This window comes from Monopterus albus, unplaced genomic scaffold (genome assembly GCF_001952655.1).
Source record: "Monopterus albus unplaced genomic scaffold, M_albus_1.0 scaffold155.1, whole genome shotgun sequence".
Taxonomy (NCBI): domain Eukaryota; kingdom Metazoa; phylum Chordata; class Actinopteri; order Synbranchiformes; family Synbranchidae; genus Monopterus; species Monopterus albus.
Genome location: NW_018128035.1, coordinates 873,797 through 893,056, shown reverse-complemented (window position 1 = coordinate 893,056; position 19,260 = coordinate 873,797). Strand labels below are relative to the sequence as shown.

The following is a 19,260-nucleotide window of genomic DNA, read 5'->3' as shown; positions in this document are numbered from 1 at the left end:
GTATCTTACTGTCACACATTGTCCTCTATTGTCCTTTCCATCCTGTAATGCTTTCTGCTGATTTCTGCTGTCCTTTACTAACCAGTCTTGTCCCCTGCTGACCCAGTCTCCTTCCCGTCCTCCTTGCTGACCCGGTCTCTGTCCCATCCCCTCTGTTGACCCGGCCTCCGTCCTGCCCCCCCTCTGACCCGACCTCTGTCCCATCCCCCTGCTGACCTGGTTTTGGTTCTGTCCTCCCTCTGACCTGGTCTCTGTCCCCTCCCCCTTGCTGACCCGACCTCCGTCCCGTCCCCCCTCTGACCCGGTCTCTGTCCCGTCCCCCCACTGACCCGATGTCTGTCCTGCCTCAGTCCCAGAGTTCACGGAGCAGCCCAGTCAGCTGAGGGGTTACTCCATTCACACTCGACTCTCCAAAGGTCCTCGAGGTTTTGGCTTCAACATTGTTGGGGGAAGTCGCCCCCGAGAGTTTCTACAGGTGTATAGTGTCACACCTGGAGGACCGCCTGCCCTCAATACAGGTACTACTACTGCCTCTACTACATCTGTTAAATAGCCTCACAGAGTTTCTACTGGTGTACAATGTGATACCGTCTCTCCTGCTTTCGGTAAAAGTACTGTATTAATACTGCGAACAGTGAGTCCACTATGTAACACAGCTGTCTATATTACACATACTACTACAGTACCATGAGTTTAACACAGGTACTACAGGTGCTTATGGTGCAGGGCTCCTGGGATACTAGGATTCTACTACAGACATTACTCTCACTGTCGCCGCGGTGTGTGACACCGATGACGGCTGCCGTATGATAATGCTTTTGTATATTACATCGACAATACACACTGGAATGACCTGCATCTGTACAAAAATGTGTCTTAAAATATGGTCAGAGTTTTGTCTGTGTTACGTTTATGAGCCAACATTGGTAAATGGTCTTGTACAGCACACTCAAAGCTTTCACATTATTCGGCCATTCACCCATTCGCACTCCCAAGCACTCACGCATTCACACACCGGTGACAGTGTCTTGCTCAAGGACACCTCGACATGTTGACTGGACAAGCCAGGAATCGAACCGCTAATCCTCCGGTTAGGAAACGACCCGCTCTACCTCCTGAGCCACAGCCACCCCCAACATTCTGCTGCCAGTAAAGCCACACAAATTGTTCGTGGCTGTAACACCAAACGCAGCCACCACGGTCTTGTTTGTAACCAATTTTGACTTGAGGTGCAGCAGTTTCACTCCACGCTCATTCTCAGATCATACTCAACACATGCCACCTGCTCAGGTCAGCTTGTGATGTCGAAACCTGTCGACTGCCTATGTCCTGTCTGTGCTCCTGCAGCCGACATCCTGGTCTACATCAACAACACCTGTGTGTTGGGTCGCTCTCACAAAGAGGTGGTGGAGATGCTGAAGTCTGTGCCAATGGGTCAGAGCGTGGATGTGGTGCTGAGGAGGGGATACCCGATGCTCTATAACCCCGACGGCTGTCCCAAGCAGAGTCTGGAGACGGTACACCACAACTTTAATGTGACTAGAAGTCACTCTCAGCTGTTTCACTATTACCTAAATTACTTGTTTCTATTTTTTGGCATGAACTAAATGATGTGACCTTGTATAAATCACTAGCCTTTTATCTACAGCCACAAACCCCCAGCAAGCCCTCCAACCCCCCCAGCCTGAACCAGCACCTGACCTACAGCCGCACAGCGGACACCAACGGCATCACGCCAGGTCAGAGCGACAACTCACGTTTCAGCCAGAGCCTCCACATCATCCAGCCGACAGATGAAAAAGGCTCAGATCAGAACAGAGGCAAACATAATGAGCAGTCGTTGCACTTCAAAAGCAGAAAATCAAGTTACAGAGCAATTTGTATGGAAAATGTCCAGAGTGAAATATTTTTAGAAACATGTTTAGTTAGTGACACACTGGAGAGGACGTCTCTGTTCCTGATGTTACTTCTAAGACAGAAACTCTCGGCTCTCCCTCTGTAATCAATGTATCTATCCATTGACTGATTATCTCTCTGTCCATGTCTAACATCACTCATTTATTAATCAGGTTACTGCCTAATAATTTTTCCTCCTCTACTCTTGAATCAAGAACTGGGCCAAACCCCACCCTCGTACACTGCTCAACCAATGACAAACGGGCTGGCAGGTCCAACCACCCCCACTTCCTCTGACCCCCTGCTGGGTCCACCACCTCCTTCAGACAAGACAACAGCCAATCACAGTGAATCTGATGGCGGCCTGTCCAATACAGGAACTCGAAGGTCAGCATTAGCAATGTTAGCTATGTTAGCAGTGCTAGCAGGTAACCGTGGCAGCAGAATAATTCATAGCTGCCATCCTACAGACAGCAGTGAAGGTCACATTATGATCTGTCACAGTACCAGTATGACTTGTATAACCGCTACTGACTGATGACATCGCCTTCTGTTTGGCTGTGTTCCATGTGACACTATGGCCACATTGGCAAGTTGTTGGTTGGAGAGGGGGTACTCTCTTTTGGTTTATATAAAGTGTATAAAACTCTGTCTCCTCTCTGCTCCACCTTATCGCAGGTCTTCTCTGATTCGCTACAGCAGCAGCAGCACTCTCCCCGCACTCTCCTCCTCCTCCCTTCTTCACCGCCAGAGCTCCAAGTCTTCAGAGAGCAATCTCTCTACATCCACCCTCCCCATCACCTCTTTGTCCTCCCATACTCTGCCTAAACTGCCCCTCTCTCAGCCGGAGATGGGGCTCCTCCCAAACTCCACCAGCCTCACTGCCGCCAGCAACACCCCCTCTTCCTCCTCTACACCTCCAGGAGCCCCTGTGCAACGCCCACCGATGCCCCAAACCACCCTCGCCCTAACCCCACCCAGAGACACCCCCCCTTGTGGGTTTAATGGGTGTCCAGCCAGTCACCAAGCACCCTCCCCAGCCTCCAGAGGAAACCCAGGGCTGATGCTCCCTCTCGGATCAGTGTCACCTGGGTCAACTCCTGGTGGAGAGTTGGTGCCAGTGGCCCTCGGGCGCAATGAAGGTGGGGGTCTGGGGTTCAGTGTGACAGCGGGGGGCCAAGGGGGTCAGCTGGTAGTGGTGAGGCGGGTCTGGGATCGAAGGCAGTGCCCCTCTCTGCAGCCGGGTGATGCTATAGTGAAGATCAACGGAGCAGACGTACAGAGCCTGAGCTTCTCCCAGGTAAAAGGTTTTTATTTACCTGACATCCAAGTAGTGTCACGACGGTCTCATGCAGACATCATGAAAACCTTTGGTCTTCTGCATTAACTGGCCTTCATCTAAGTACAGACAACCACAAGGAGCTTAAGCTAAGACCTCACAAACACTATTTCATGTCTTTCATCAACACAGTGGCTAAGCATGCACAGTGCTGGTGGTAAAAGGAACTGAAACTTTAGCTTATTCTTGTGAACTAAGTGGTGATGGAAGCTTGGCAATGTACTAGTGAGCACAACCGGTCGAGGCAGAAGACCACCAAGAGCCAGGGTCTGTCTCAGGTTTCTTCTGTTAAAGGGAGTTTTTCTTTGTCAAGTTCCCTGAGATGATGGTGACTGTGAAGTGACATTATGCAAGTAAAACTGAGGTGAACTGAACTGAGTGCTTAGTTACTAACTTACTTTGTCAGCTACTGTGGCTGGTGATGTAACTGCTAATATGCTAGCTAGGCAGTAACTAGCAGGCCAAACTGGCTGGCATGCTCCCAGTTTGCTACCTACCAACTGGAACAGATGTAAGGCATGGCAGCAGGAGAATCCAGGCCGACCTGAACCCTCCTGATGTGCAGGAGACTCCCAGATTGCTGAGAGCATCACCCTCACATCAGGATGGAGAATCTTCTTAAACTAGGCTTAGGACACGGGGCAGTGTATGGGCCTCACTGAAAACCATTAAAGTGTGTTTCCTTCCTCAGGTCCAGAGAGTCTTGCAGGAGCACACCAAACAGGGAGAGGTGGTGCTACTGGTCTACAGAGCAGGTACTACTGGGCCCCAGTACAGTCATCAGGAGGATTACAGGTCCTTCTTGTCGTGCCTGCAGATGTGCAACTGTTTCTCTCAAAAATAACTCACAAAAAATCGTACAACTTCCTCCCCCAGGTCCTGTCTCCTCTCCAGTCATCAACCCCAACCTCTACAAGCCCCTCACCCCCCCTCACGGCCTGCCCAATGCCACTTGCTCCCACCCCCCCACTTCTACTGACTTGCCTTCCCCCTCCACTGGTGCCTTGGTTGGGAGTGCACCCCCACTCAGCCAGGCCGGCTTGGCCCTTGAAAGTTCGCAGGAAGAGCACCTACTGCCCCCATTGACCCACCAAGGTAAATGCACCCCTGGCTACTGCTGTGTGCCCAGGTGATGTTCACAGTGAGCACGTCCTCCTTGTCCTTCTGCTCCCATCAGCTTGTCTCCACCTCGTCGTCCTCCTTCTACCAGCCTGACTCCTCTTTGTTTTCAAGGGCCCCCTCCAGCCCAGACACCTAACGGGCCCCCAGCCTCGGCTCTCATCCAGAGCACCAGCTTCCTGGACTCAGTTCCTGTGACACTGACCTTAGAGCCACGTGATTTGCTGGGATTGGAGGAGAGTGTCGGTGGGCCTCTTCTAGTCAGAGGGGGAGGTATGGGAGGAGCACCGGGGGCAGTCACCAAGGACGCCAGAGGTGGAGGAAAGACCATGGAGGTGGAGCTGAGGAGGCGACCTGGCGAAGGCTTCGGATTCGTGATCGCCTCTCAGGAAGTGACCAGTGGGGGTGAGTCCCAATGAATCCCTCACAGGTTACTTAGCTGTTATTAGTTTCCTACTTCAGGAAGGCACGCGTCATTCTGCATGTGGTTGGTGTTAATAGTCAAGATCTGGGATCTTTTGTTTTTATTATCTTCCAGTGAGTTTATGTGCAGTGTGTATCTGATAGTTTCCAGCTGTGTGTGTGTGTGTGTGTGTCACAGAGGTGCTGGTTCACCTGTGTGGTCTCTGTGGATGCTGCAGGTTGTTCTGCTGTTCAGCTGGACTGTGGTTCTGGTGTTTAGCCCCACTGATATAACGGAAACACACACCTATGAGCAGAAAGAAAAGTGTTCAGCACCACCTTTACTCATTAGCCAGTAATGAAGCAAAATCGTTATCAGCAGTGACAGTGACATCAGCGAGAGCTGGAGGAACAACAGCACCAGCACAGGCACAGCAGCTGTGCTGGACGTGAACAATAACTGGATTTGGGGTAAAATGACCAACAAAGACTAAAAGCAGCTGCTTCAACCACAGCAAGTCTGAGGATCCACCTGCTGCTGCAAAGCAGCGTGGGATGCGGTGGCTGCGCTTTGAAAAAGTGACAGCCCTAGCTCCACTAGTAGCTCTACCACTGCAAAGACTGTGCACGCTGCGACTCACTGGGGGCTGAACACGTCCACACATCAGGACACACTGCTCCTACTGTTATCCAGCAACCTAAACGCCACAGTGAACGTGTTGCATCAAATATTAATGAGAAGTGCTTAAAGATTCTAACAGTGCCCAAATGCTCCGGTGCACCCAGAGAAGCTGAAGTGACGAGCACCATGGACCATAATGAGCAGAGATGTACCATCACCTGGCGAACAGCGTCTGATCGTCCTCTCCCAGCAGCCTCGGTGGTGCACCCAGCCAACCACCATACAGCGGGCACTGTCGTCACGGTAACAATAATAAACCTGTGCTTATGGCTATGAAACAGGATGGTGTGTGCAACATGCACAAAACAAGACGTGACAGGAAAACTAGCGAGACAGACTTAGCACCACCTGCTGTGTTGCTCAAAACACCTGCTTCTCTGAATTTCTGCCACTGTCTCATAAAACCTAAAGCATTCTGCGTTTACTTTTCAAATATCAAGGGACGCATTGTGTGCCGTTGCACTTTAAGCCCAGTGTAGAGTCGGCTCATCCACGCCTCCTGATCTGGCCTCAGCGTGGACTTTGTCACTTTGTCAGGACTCGACTTCTTCCTTTGAACCTGTAACAACTGCTACACCACTGGAGGAGGCCTGATAAGAAAATCTAAGTCTGGCTGGTTACAGGCTGCTGTACAGACAACCCACATGCTTGTGTTCATGGATCAGGGTGTAGTGTGGTCGTAACGAACACCGCAGCCTGCGGGGACGCCGGCAGCAACCTGTCACCATAAAATGCAGCTCCACCGACTTCGTGGCCGATGGACGCAGCACCTGAGCTTCTGTGTGCCTCAGCTGCTGCAGTCGTCTCTCCACAAGTAGAACAATACTCTCTACTGTTGAACATCCCCCCTCCCATCCCCGTCTGTTTCAGTCCCCTCCCACCACTGTCTGCTCTGTCTGCCCTCGGCTGCCTCTCTCTCTGCAGCTCGTAGTCAGTCTCCGCTATCAGAGGCACAACCGGAACACAGGAGGACAGACAGGTTTAAAGACAGGAGGACAGACAGGAGGTGCAGGTGTATCTGTGTAGCTGTTTGTGTTCTGGACTCTTCATCATGTTGGAGCGACTGCAGTCGGCTCTGAGAACGGTCAAGGACTCCAAACGTAAGTGAAAGTGCAGACACCGTTCACTGGCTGAACACTGCTCTGCTCCATGTCCTGCTACTTCATACTGTGACTTCACTGCATGTCGGAGACAAATCTAGTGCTTTTTGCTGCACAACATGTATCTGATAACTGTGGTTCCTTTGCCAGATCAGATGAATCAAATGAAATACAGTCAAAAACAGAAAACAAGTCCAAGTATGAAGTAGCAGAACATGGAAATACAGATACCTCAAACTTGTACTTAGGTACAGTAGGTGAGTAAATGTGTTCAGATACTTTCCACCACTACTTAATGATCTTATTTTTCAATGTAAATGTCAGAAATGTGTGAGTGGAAATAAAGAAACCACCTGGGACTGTTTCCTTTTCTAAAGCTTCAGTGTTTTCGGTGACAGACTAGAGAGCCAGAAACTAAGCACAGTCACATGACCCTGTTTAGCCGAAGCCTCTCTAATTCTCTTCCTTTCATATCTCCTCGTTTACTCATCTGCTTCCTCTTCTCCTAATTGTCTCCTCTCCTCCCTGTCTTCTCCCTGCTGCCTTCCAGTTATTGGGAGTTTTCCTGATCTGATCTGAGGGACAGTGTGATGTGTTGTACAGATTGTAAATCCCCGTGAGGCAGATATACGATTTCTGAGCTGGGGCTGTGTAAATAACATTAGACCTCCTCCTCGTCTTTATCATCTCTCAGGAATGTCTGGAATAGTTTCACATCACTGAACCTCTGCAGTTATGACTCCGTGTGTGTACTTGTGTTGTTCATGTTGTGGGGACAGCACTCTGCTTGCACACCTTGTGGGCACTCGTCTTTCATGTGGGGACATAAATCGAGTCTCCGCAGCATAGACCTTTCAGTTTTACAGGTGAAGCCTTGGCCTCAGGTGAGAGCAGTGGTTAAGGTTAGTATACCTGTGCTATCGAGTGCAGTCCAGTACAACAATTCTGGTATCAGTCCCACATTTACGAAGATGACCACAGAGAAAAAACACCACAGACCTGCAGAGTCCCTCTTATGAGAAATATTGTGAACTTTCTTTGTCTGTATTTTAAAATCTAGTCTCTGACTTTGACACGGATGTGAGCTGCTGGACAGCCTGGGAGTTCAGAACAGATTGTAAGAGCTCAAAGTGTCCTTACAGCTACAGGGATGACCCTCATGCTTCCACTGACAGAGTCTGTGAGGGAAGCAGTCGCAGGCTAATGTTCAGGAGTTTTCCTTCTCTGGTAGAAACTGTTTTATTGGCTCAGTAGTTTTGCTGCTTTGACCTAAACTAATATTGACACAAGATAAATCTGCTGCAGTGCCACCGGCCCCATGTTACTGCTTGTCTACACTATGGTCATCAGCTCGACACTTCACATTTAGTCTGGTACTGATTCTGCCTTTAGCTCTTCCACCTGCTGGGGCCTCCATGTCTCTGTCTTGACAAACCCCTTCTGTCTCTTCAAACTTCCAGCTGAATTTTGGTACTAGACAAATTAATTCAACATCAACCATCCAAAGTTCAAATTCATTTGCAAGATATTCTGTTGCTTCCTACCAACAATGGGTTTTGTAGGAAAAGTAGTTTTGGGAATAAAACATGAAACTTCTAATGTATTCAAATCAAAGCAAAATTTATGTAGCACTTTAAAAACAACGTCTGGTCGACCAAAATACTTTACAAGGGCGAGGTAAGAACTAAAATAAATAATATCAATACAGGAATAAAACAACATAGGAACATAAACACACGAACTACACAGAATCAACAGTTAAAAGAAGGAAGCATCAGACATTAGATGTTAAAAGCCAAAGTGACCAGTGATTTAAAAGTTTAGTATTATAAATGTCCCCCAATGCTGTGAGATGTCCTCACAGTGTAGAAATGTCCTCACTCCACAGTTATAAAACTGGTCCTCACAAAGAGAGCCATACAAGTACACAGTGACTCACAACACTGTGCTGAATTGCATATCTCTGTTTTATTTTTGTGTTCTTACAGGATTACGCGCACACACACACACACACACACACACACACACACACACACACACACACACACACACACACACACACTCCAGGTGAGAGGTTGTGTTACCTGAACAACATGTAAGCCGTGTGGGTGTGTGTGTGTTGTGTAATGTTATGGCCTCAGTGGCACAGCCTTGTAAAATTCACCCAGAGCTGCTGACTGATGGAGCTGCTTCTGCCCAGATGTGCTGTGTATTTCCAGCTGTGGTTTCATGTAAAAGCTGTCAACCCAGAACAACATGGACAGATTCATACGCTCCTGTTTAAACTAATGTTGCATCAGAGGCAATTAAAATCAACTGGACACCTCTGTTATTCCTGAGCAATGACACGAGACTCTGCTCTGTTGCTTAAAGATGTGACTGTGTCACGTAGCTGAGATTACATTACATGTTAACAGGGGTTTGCAGAAACCTGAGCTCCCAAACATTTTGTGCAGTGTGAGAAGCTAGTGGAACAGTCTACATAGATCAGAGACCAGTGACTCCGTCCTCCTTCAGACTCTGTGCACAGTGACGTCATCTTCAGCCTGTGGAGCTGTTTGTGGAACCAGACGGGCCACCACCACATTTCCTGAGGAAGAAACCTGCCTCCCAGTGCAGCGGTGTGACTCACTGGTTGGACAACAGTGGAGGTCTACGGCAGCTGCATCCTTTGATACTGCAGCAGTTGTGTGTTGACAATGTGACTGTACTGTACATGTGTTGTCATTAGTTGTGTAGTTTTTGGCACAGTGAATATGAAATGTCAAGCTTTATAATAATCACAGGTTTAATCCATAATTCAGTACACACAGTCGGTGTGGCTGTTCCTCAGCTGCTGGTCTGAGATCAGTGACCTGCCCGCTGGTGGAGAAGCTCCTCCCGGCAGCTGGATGTCGGGCTACACATTTCTAAGTGATCTCTCATCCAGAGGTGGAAGTCGCTCAGTACATTTACTCAAGTAGTGTGCCTAAGTATAATTTATCAGGTGTTTGTACTTCTACACATACTGAGTATGTGGGAATGAATAATAGACAGACTCAAAATTAAAAATGCAAAGTGATATGTATAATTGTGTTCCAGAGACAAAGATTCTAGTAGATGATGATGATGAAGGTGGTGGTATAGCAGGGAAGAGGCTGAGGCCGTTTCGGCTGATTTTTCCTCGGCAGGTTAATATTTTATTGGTTTTCCGTCTGCAGCAGATCTGGAGCCAGAGACGTGTCTTATCTATGATTCACAGAGTCGGGTGCAGAGACATGAGAACATCATAAACAGATCAGTGAACAGGAATAAAATGTAATCTCAGCTACGTGACACAGTCACATCTTTAAGCAACAGAGCAGAGTCTTGTGTCATTGCTCAGGTCTGGTCCAATGTGGCTTGTGTAGTTGTATCATGTGTCTCTGTCATGTTTAACATGTTTAAAGAAGGAGGACAGAATCATGAGTATAACAGATGGTTTGAGCGAGCAGCAAGGACCCCTCCCTTGCTCTTAAATCTCATTCTGCTCTTACAAATCTGTTCCTGCTGGTTCTCAAAGTCTGATTTGCTCACAACTTGTTTTGTGCACTTTCAAAACTTTTTGACTTTCACACAAAGCCGAGTGGAGAAATCTGAGGGTGCAGAATCAGAAATGAGAGCACGCACAGCCTGGATTACGCTCTTGAATCTGTATTTGCATTTACAAACCTGTGTCTGCGCGGTCTCAGATGCTGAGTTGCATAGTGCGGTTAGAGGGCCCTCAGACATTGGCGGTGACCTGCTTCCATAGAGAAGCTGCTGATCAGGCCAGACTGGAAGGGACATATCGTAACCCAGCTGTGTGATTTGGCCGTCACACGCATGACCTGGTTGTTATTCCTGAGCACACGTGGCTCGCCTTTCAGTTATATCTGTGCACAAATGTAACATCAGGAACAGTCAGAACATCAGGAAATGGCCTGATCAGAGCTTTAGATTCTGATGAGCCGCCTGCACCTTATGGCTCCACATGGTTTGTGTTGATGCGTTAATCGAAGCAGACACTTTTTGCACCAGGTGTTGTAATGCAGATTTATATGGTGGCTCCAGGTCAAACAGTCACTGTGAATAATTCCATGTTTCAAAGCTGACGTTTTGCTATTTTTAGACGAAGTTTTTAAGTGTCAGTGTTTCCACATGCAGCTGTCAGCCTGGATAACATCACACTCCTCCTCCTCGTGCTGCTTCACCAACAGTAAAATTCATTTCTCTCTCTGCAGCTTCATGTTTCCTCCTCCACAACTCTGAATGTGCTGAACTCAGCACTTTGCTTATCAGCTCACATGCTAGCATCCACCCTCCCAGCACTGTGCTGTTAAGCACACACACACTTTGTGATATCGTAAAGGTGCTTCAAAGTGGCTTTCAAAGCACCAAGCTGGTGTTTGTTCCTGCTCCAGTCCATTCTCTCTGAATCCTGTTTACGCTGCAGTCCTGCTGAGTCCAACCCATTGTCACATACTGTGTCTCTGAGCTGTACAAATGGACAACATCAAAAATTCCTGACAAGTTTATAGACTGAGCAGCCTTATTTCAGTTCATTGCTACAAAACCCAGGCTGTAGAAATTTGATGCTTCCAGCAGAGAAACAATTCATGCAAATGCATCTTTATTATTCTTTATATATTTATGTCTAATTGAAAGAGCAGAGGACCCAGTATAGAGTCTTGTGGTACACCTGGCACTGAGGTTGAACCCGCTGTCTTTGTTTACAGTTTGATCTAAACCTGCAGTTTAGATTCATGTCCATCACTTCCTGTCGATCATGTTCATTCTTTTGAGAATGAAAATGAGAAATGAATTTCGTTCTAGACAGAACTTGGTTCTCGTTCATTACTATGAAAATGAACCTGCAATGGATAATACTGAGGTTTAGCTGCAGTCGTGCCTCTCTGTGGTAGCTTTGTGTCTCTTTTGGTTTTAACTGCCACTGGACACGATCATGTTTCACAGCTGATTTCATGACATCAAACGCTGCACAGGTTTGGATGCTGTTCGTCCGTCGTTACGTCACCCCTCTGATCTGTTAGAGCAGAAACCGTTGTTTTGTTGTTTGTATTGGGTTTCTCTACTCTCTTGTTTCCAGAGTCTTTGCACTGCTCCTATCTCTAAGCCAGAATGTGCCTCCCTCCTCCCAGTGAGGTTTCCACACGGCTCTTGAGCAGGTGTGTGTGGTGAACTTGGCTGTTGTAAGAAGAAACTCCCACAAATGTTGGTTCTTTCTCCGGTCAGCTCAAACAAACGTGTTTACCAAGCTTAATCAGGCTCTGCTTGCAAAGTGTCGTGTCAGTGTTTAGACAGGTTCATCTGAATTAACAGCAGGTTTATTTGTATAAAGAAAATCGGGGTTATAGGGGCCAGTGATGGTTCGTGCTGTTCTGCACCATTACAGAGTGAAGAGACCAGCACCAAGACCCTGGCCAGTCTTTTATTTCTCATATTTAAGTTCATTTCATAACACTTTCTATGTTGACTTTAGGAAGATTTTGAATAATGGATCATTCTTACTTTGCTGTTTTACTACTTTCACTGCAGTAAAAGAAGTGAACACTTGTTCCCCTGTGTACTGGAGCAACAACCTGAGCTGTACCTCTTTTAATATTTGAAGTGTTCCAGTTAAACTATGGTGACAAGTTGTTTGTTAAGGTTGGGTGGTTTTGTTTAGATCCCACTTTCAGCCTGATCGCTGTCAAGCTCTTGTTTGTTAAACTCTGTAAACTTTTTTTTTCCTCATCTTGACCTTTGGTTGTTGCTTGTCAAAGTGATTTAATGCTCCAGAGGAAACCCAGAGATGCTGCAGCAGCTGGTGGTCGTATTGATCAGCAGCCACACTACAATAACTTACATCCTGTTGCGTGCAGCATACCTGCCCCCTCACCTCAGAATTATGGACAGACTTCTGGCAGAACCTGACCCGATGGAACAAACAGTAACTCCAACTATAGCAGCTCGCCCAGATCTAGTTCTGCCACCCGGTAAAAGAGGGAGGAGCCTGGCAGGGAGGGCAAACTGACCAGTCTGGCAGTACTGTTGGACACCAGTCCAGACTTCTGCCTTATCACAGCTCTGATCTTATTTTTAATGTTGTCCCCATCGTTTCTCTCAGTAACAAGAGCACTCAGAGAGCGCACGTACCTCCGCCAAGGCACAACATTGGTTCACACAAATGGGTCCCTTATGAGAAATGTCCTACAATCCTTGATTGAGATCAGATCCGGATCATCTTTTAGTGCATGACATGCAGTTATACTGTGCATCTTCCCTGATCATTTCAGGGTTTTATCTTCATTATAGGCCAAATTATGGCAGAAAATATGTGTTAAATGGGGTTTTCAATATTAATTTAAATGGCCATCAGATCCGGAATCTGGATCAGAGCTGGATGAAATTTGGTCTGGTGACAGACAGTGCTATCTTACATATGTGTGTCAAATTAGTTTAATGGTTCTGATAAGTCTTGACGGAGATATGAATTTTAATAATTTTGCCCATTGTTAAAGATGAGTTTTTTTGTGATTTTTCTTTTGTTATTTTTTTTGTGACCTTGACCTTTTTAAGCCTAATCACTTCTAGGCTCGGTCCCCACCAGTGTCTCTACCAAGTATGCTGCTGATCCAACTGGCCGTTTGTCCGTAACCCTGCTAACCAACACACACAGAACTGAAAACATCTCCTACTTGGCAGAGGTAACATCAGCTGATCCCCCTCTCCCTGCAGCCCCCTCCCTGATGTCTCACCGGTTTGTGACGGTACGTCGCGGCAGCCCGGCGGCTCGCAGCGGGCAGATCCAGCCCGGAGACCAGCTGGAGGCAGTGGAGGGCCGGCCGGTTGAAGGTCTGCAGCACCGAGACCTGGCCCAGATCCTGCGGCGAGCCGGAAACATGCTGAGACTGAGCATCATGCCAAAACACCGTATGACACACACACACACACACACACAGACACACACACACACAGACCTGTATGACACCTTTCAGTCGCGGAGCATCATGGCTTTTTGAGATCAGCTCCATCGGTGAGAAACAGATCTGAAATGACGGGTTCATCTGTTATGAAGTCATTTTAAAATAAAGATGCCCTAGCTGCTGGCTTCCTTTGACTCGTCAGATGTAATAAAATAAATATCTCTGGACATTACGCAAACAGAACAAGACTTTTAGGAAACATTTCACTATTTATGACCATTAATTGATTAATTTGGAGAGAAAAAGCAACACATTGCTCAGTGCTAACAATTACTGGTGGTAGGGAACTAAGCACATCCTTTAGCTTTAAAAACAGTCACGTGCACATGAAATTACAAACTTTCACTAGTATGAAATGTGATCAAGGAGCTGAAGCTGAAATCTGACTGCTGCTCCACAAACATGTCACACAAATGTCCTCATCTGTGTTTAGAGATTTCCTTTTCCTTGTTCCTCTCCTGTTTCCTCTCATCCTGACTCCTGCCCTCATCTCCTGTCTCCTCAGATTCCTCTCTGTCAGAAGGAGCAGACCTGGATATTGATGGCCGAGTGATGAAAGGATCCAGAGGGAGGTCAAAGGTCACTGTCACTTTTTATTACTTATTCATTCATTTCATTTTTACAGTAGAAGACACAGCAGCGCATTAGTAAAGCTGAGCTGTATTTAGAAAGTGCATGGATACTGATGCACATGTATTAGCTGCAGTAGCAGTGAGAGTACTGTAGTCATGTGTGGATGCTACTACAGAGTGTAGTACCATTGTATACAGGGTTCCTCCTCAGGCTTCAAACATAAAGATATAAAACTGTAATTTTTTGTGAAGAATCAACAACAAGTGGGACACAATCATGAAGTGGAACGAAATTTATTGGATATTTCAAACTTTTTTAACAAATAAAAAACTGAATAATTGGGCGTGCAAAATTATTCAGCCCCTTTACTTTCAGTGCAGCAAACTCTCTCCAGAAGTTCAGTGAGGATCTCTGAATGATCCAATGTTGACCTAAATGACTAATGATGATAAATAGAATCCACCTGTGTGTAATCAAGTCTCCGTATAAATGCACCTGCACTGTGATAGTCTCAGAGGTCTGTTTAAAGCGCAGAGAGCATCATGAAGAACAAGGAACACACCAGGCAGGTCCGAGATACTGTTGTGGAGAAGTTTAAAGCCGGATTTGGATACAAAAAGATTTCCCAAGCTTTAAACATCCCAAGGAGCACTGTGCAAGTGATAATATTGAAATGGAAGGAGTATCAGACCACTGCAAATCTACCAAGACCTGGCCGTCCCTCTAAACTTTCAGCTCATACAAGGAGAAGACTGATCAGAGATGCAGCCAAGAGGCCCATGATCACTCTGGATGAACTGCAGAGATCTACAGCTGAGGTGGGAGACTCTGTCCATAGGACAACAATCAGTCGTATACTGCACAAATCTGGCCTTTATGGAAGAGTGGCAAGAAGAAAGCCATTTCTTAAAGATATCCATAAAAAGTGTCGTTTAAAGTTTGCCACAAGCCACCTGGGAGACGCACCAAACATGTGGAAGAAGGTGCTCTGGTCAGATGAAACCAAAATCGAACTTTTTGGCAACAATGCAAAACGTTATGTTTGGCGTAAAAGCAACACAGCTCATCACCCTGAACACACCATCCCCATTGTCAAACATGGTGGTGGCAGCATCATGTTTTGGGCCTGCTTTTCTTCAGCAGGGACAGGGAAGATGGTTAAAATTGATGGGAAGATGGATGGAGCCAAATACAGGACCATTCTGGAAGGAAACCTGATGGAGTCTGCAAAAGACCTGAGACTGGGATGGAGATTTGTCTTCCAACAAGACAATGATCCAAAACATAAAGCAAAATCTACAATGGAATGGTTCACAAATAAACATATCCAGGTGTTAGAATGGCCAAGTCAAAGTCCAGACCTGAATCCAATCGAGAATCTGTGGAAAGAACTGACAACTGCTGTTCACAAACGCTCTCCATCCAACCTCACTGAGCTCGAGCTGTTTTGCAAGGAGGCATGGGCAAAAATTTCAGTCTCTCGATGTGCAAAACTGATAGAGACATACCCCAAGCGATTTACAGCTGTAATCGCAGCAAAAGGTGGCGCTACAACGTATTAACTTAAGGGGGTTGAATAATTTTGCACGCCCAATTTTTCAGTTTTTTATTTGTTAAAAAAGTTTGAAATATCCAATAAATTTCGTTCCACTTCATGATTGTGTCCCACTTGTTGTTGATTCTTCACAAAAAATTACAGTTTTATATCTTTATGTTTGAAGCCTGAAATGTGGCAAAAGGTCGCAAAGTTCAAGGGGGCCGAATACTTTCGCAAGGCACTGTAAATTATGACTATTAGCAGTAGCAGGTTCAGTTACAGACAAGACTGAAGTTATTGCTTTTGGTAGCAAGAACGAAAGGACCGAAGTTATTGATCAGCTTGATTGTAGAACTATGAAGACAAAAACTCAAGTTACAAATCTTGGTGTCATAATTGACTCAGACCTGAACTTCACCAGTCACATCAAGGCCACAACTAAATCAGCTTTTCATCATCTCGAACAAATAGTACAACTCTGAGGTCTCATGTGTACCTGTACCTGTACCTGTAGTAGCTGTACTATCAGCAGTACCTGTACCTGTACCTGTACCTGTTCCTGTACCTGTACCTGTACCTGTACCTGTAGTAGCTGTACTATCAGCAGTACCTGTACCTGTACCTGCTCCTGTACTTGTACCTGTACTTGTAGTAGCTGTAGTATCAGCAGTACCTGTACTTGTACCTGTTCCTGTACCTGTACCTGTACCTGTGGTAGCTGTCGTATCAGCAGTACCTGTAGTAGCTGTAGTATCAGCAGTACCTGTACCTGTAGCTGTAGTATCAGCAGTACCTGTACCTGTAGTAGCTGTCGTATCAGCAGTACCTGTACCTGTACCTGTAGTAGCTGTACTATCAGCAGTACCTGTACCTGTAGTAGCTGTACTATCAGCAGTACCTGTACCTGTACCTGTTCCTGTACTTGTACCTGTACTTGTAGTAGCTGTAGTATCAGCTGTACCTGTACCTGTACCTGTACCTGTAGTAGCTGTAGTATCAGCAGTACCTGTACCTGTACCTGTACCTGTAGTAGCTGTATCAGCAGTAGTTTTATCACCCGTCTGTCTCCATCAGGATGAGTCCAGGTTCTACAGTGTGGATCTGGAACGAGGTCCAACTGGTTTCGGTTTCTCTTTGAGGGGGGGTAGTGAGTACAACATGGGACTGTATGTACTGGGACTGATGGAGGGGGGGCCAGCCCAACGCAGCAACAAGATACAGGTAAATATACACAAAATGCATCCCCTTGGCCCTTCCCCTAATCCTCGTTCTAACACCGACAGATAAACAATAATGAAATCACATTTCTGAAGCTACAACTTGTAAATTATTGACATTGGATGTTGCCAATTAATTTTCTGTTGATGACCTCATCAGCAACCTGGCGAAGTGTCCCAGCTTTAGACAAAAGGTTCTGGCATGAAAGCTTCTTTGTTAATTGTTAATGTTCTAGGTAAATGTGAACTATGTTTTTGTGGCCATTGCTCTGAATGTTCTACATCTTTGCTGCTCGATCTGCAGTTACTGTGTTCCTGCTGCTGTTTTAACTGTTTAACTAATACAAGGTAAAAATGTGAAGACGTGGCTCCAGAGTTTCTTAAAGCGAGCTGGAGCTAATAAGATCCTAATGTCTGTATGATGATATGTCTCTGTGTTCAGTCATGATACACCCCTCCCCCTCCTCAGCTGCTCTGAAGCAAAACTGACATGTGAAAAAGTGTTTTAATTGCATAAACCTTGGTTCCGCAGAGACCAGCAGGGACTTACGATCATGATCTGAATCGTATGAGACACTGAGCACCAAACCTGCCGCTCGCTGCTGTCTGTCACAACTAACCGGTGCAGAGTGACACTGGAAGACGCTCTTAGCGCCCCCTATAGGCTGCACTGGGCTCATTTCATCCTCAGGATGTTTCAGAGTTCAGTCCAGTTGTTGAACCAAAGATAAACTAAAATAATAATGAGCTGACAACACAAACAAAAAAAACACTCTGCATTTTCTAATTAAATCCAAACTTTCTTTTAATCACTGCTAAGTACATATGACCGAGGTTCTCTGTGCTTTTGATGTTAAATCTGCTCACCTGTGCCGCCAGGTGTCAGACCAGCTGGTGGAGATCAATGGAGACAGTACAACGGGAATGACTCATAGTCAGGCTGTGGAGCAGATCCAAAAAGGAGGACATCAGATCCATCTCATCCTCAAGAAAGGAAACGGATACGTGCCTGACTACGGTGAGGCTTTAACTCAACCTGACACAAACTGTACTGCACACCTGACAACACAACACCTGGCAGCGCCTGTCTACACAACAACCCCAACTTGACAACACAGCCCTGTCTGCCAGGTGCTTCTCTGTCTGTTCTCACTCTTGTTTCGTATGTTTAATGTTTCTGATTTAACTGATACTTTCTGGCATAGGGGTGACATCAGACTTTGAAAGATGCTCCTGGTCCAGGTTTTATGTCTTAATAATCAACAATCAGCTGTTCAGACTCACACATGTCCGTCTGGGCTAACATATTGGCTAGAACAAAACTGGACCTGGAACTCTCCTGTCAAATCATCAGAGTTAAAGACGAACAGTTGTGTCAGAAAAGGTCTGCTTCTGATAAAAAGTCCATCTGTGGACACAAAAAGTGAAGGAGAGACAGCTCCCATAATGCACTGCACTAACTAATCGGCCCATCACAGAGCTACACATTCTGAAGCCAAAGACGACATTTTGTAGAAATCCCTTGTGTTCGCTTTTTGATTTTGGATCAGTTTTCCTCTCCACCGCAGCAACAGCTGAGGCTTGTGGGTAACGCAGTGAGAGACAGAGAAACCTCAATGTAACTGCGTTTGAAATAAAAATTGGTGTAGGAAAACCACTTCTGGGCTCTTCTCTTTTCCTGATTGACTTTTTTCTGCTCTTCCTCTCACTCCTCCTGTATTTCCTACTGTTCTTCATCCTCCTCCTCTTCCTCAGTGGAGTTGTCCAGCCTGTCTCTCTGCATGACAAACTCCAAACAGGGCGAACCCTGTTTCTACGTGATTGGACGCACAGAAAACTCGCGGTTGGTAACGTTCTGTTCTCTGCTCACGCTCACTTTTTATTTCCTTTACTTTCACTTTCACTGCCTCTCATCGCTTCATCTTTGGGTTTTCATTAACATCTTTTAGCTGCCGTCATTAGTAGTTTTATATATTATGACCGTGGTAATATGATGTCACATGTTAACTCCAACACGTACTTACATTATTAACTGTTGTTTCATGTTATATTGATATTAGTGTGTTATTAACATGTTAAGGAAGCAACACATAATGAAATATCAAAGTAAAGACTTTATAATAGGCACATGCTATTATCAATTCATTCATATTGTTGCTGGTATATATGTTGTTAGAATAATACATAATCCCAGTTTTTACAGCGTGTAATGGAATTTAATTCACATAGTGTTAAAAGAGTGGTAGATGGTGTGAGAGCTGGCTGCTCTCTGTCTGAACAGCCTCGTCATCAGACTCAGATTAGAGTCTGATGAAAACAGATTAAATCTCTGAGAATAGTAGAGCATTGTTCTGTGCACAGAGGCTCCAGCCGCCGCTTTGCTGCCATTACAGGATGCAGCCCCTCAGC

At 46.1% G+C, this 19,260-nt stretch overlaps 1 protein-coding gene across 5 annotated transcripts in view; it reads left to right on the top strand.

Annotated features, from left to right (window-relative positions):
- Positions 1-19,260, top strand: part of LOC109968597 (membrane-associated guanylate kinase, WW and PDZ domain-containing protein 1-like) — a 48,192-nt gene that overhangs the window by 25,142 nt on the left and 3,790 nt on the right. For 4 of the 5 annotated variants that reach the window (XM_020614964.1, XM_020614963.1, XM_020614962.1 and 1 more), the window contains 12 exons: positions 351-518; positions 1,348-1,517; positions 1,649-1,739; positions 2,112-2,283; positions 2,575-3,196; positions 3,927-3,990; positions 4,112-4,330; positions 4,469-4,759; positions 13,277-13,471; positions 14,030-14,103; positions 16,709-16,855; positions 17,731-17,869. In XM_020614964.1, the coding sequence (XP_020470620.1) occupies positions 351-518; positions 1,348-1,517; positions 1,649-1,739; positions 2,112-2,283; positions 2,575-3,196; positions 3,927-3,990; positions 4,112-4,330; positions 4,469-4,759; positions 13,277-13,471; positions 14,030-14,103; positions 16,709-16,855; positions 17,731-17,869 (2,352 nt within the window). Of the gene's footprint in view, positions 1-350; positions 519-1,347; positions 1,518-1,648; positions 1,740-2,111; positions 2,284-2,574; positions 3,197-3,926; positions 3,991-4,111; positions 4,331-4,468; positions 4,760-13,276; positions 13,472-14,029; positions 14,104-16,708; positions 16,856-17,730; positions 17,870-18,606; positions 18,695-19,260 lie in introns of all 5 variants that reach the window. The other variant, XM_020614965.1, reaches the window with a different exon arrangement.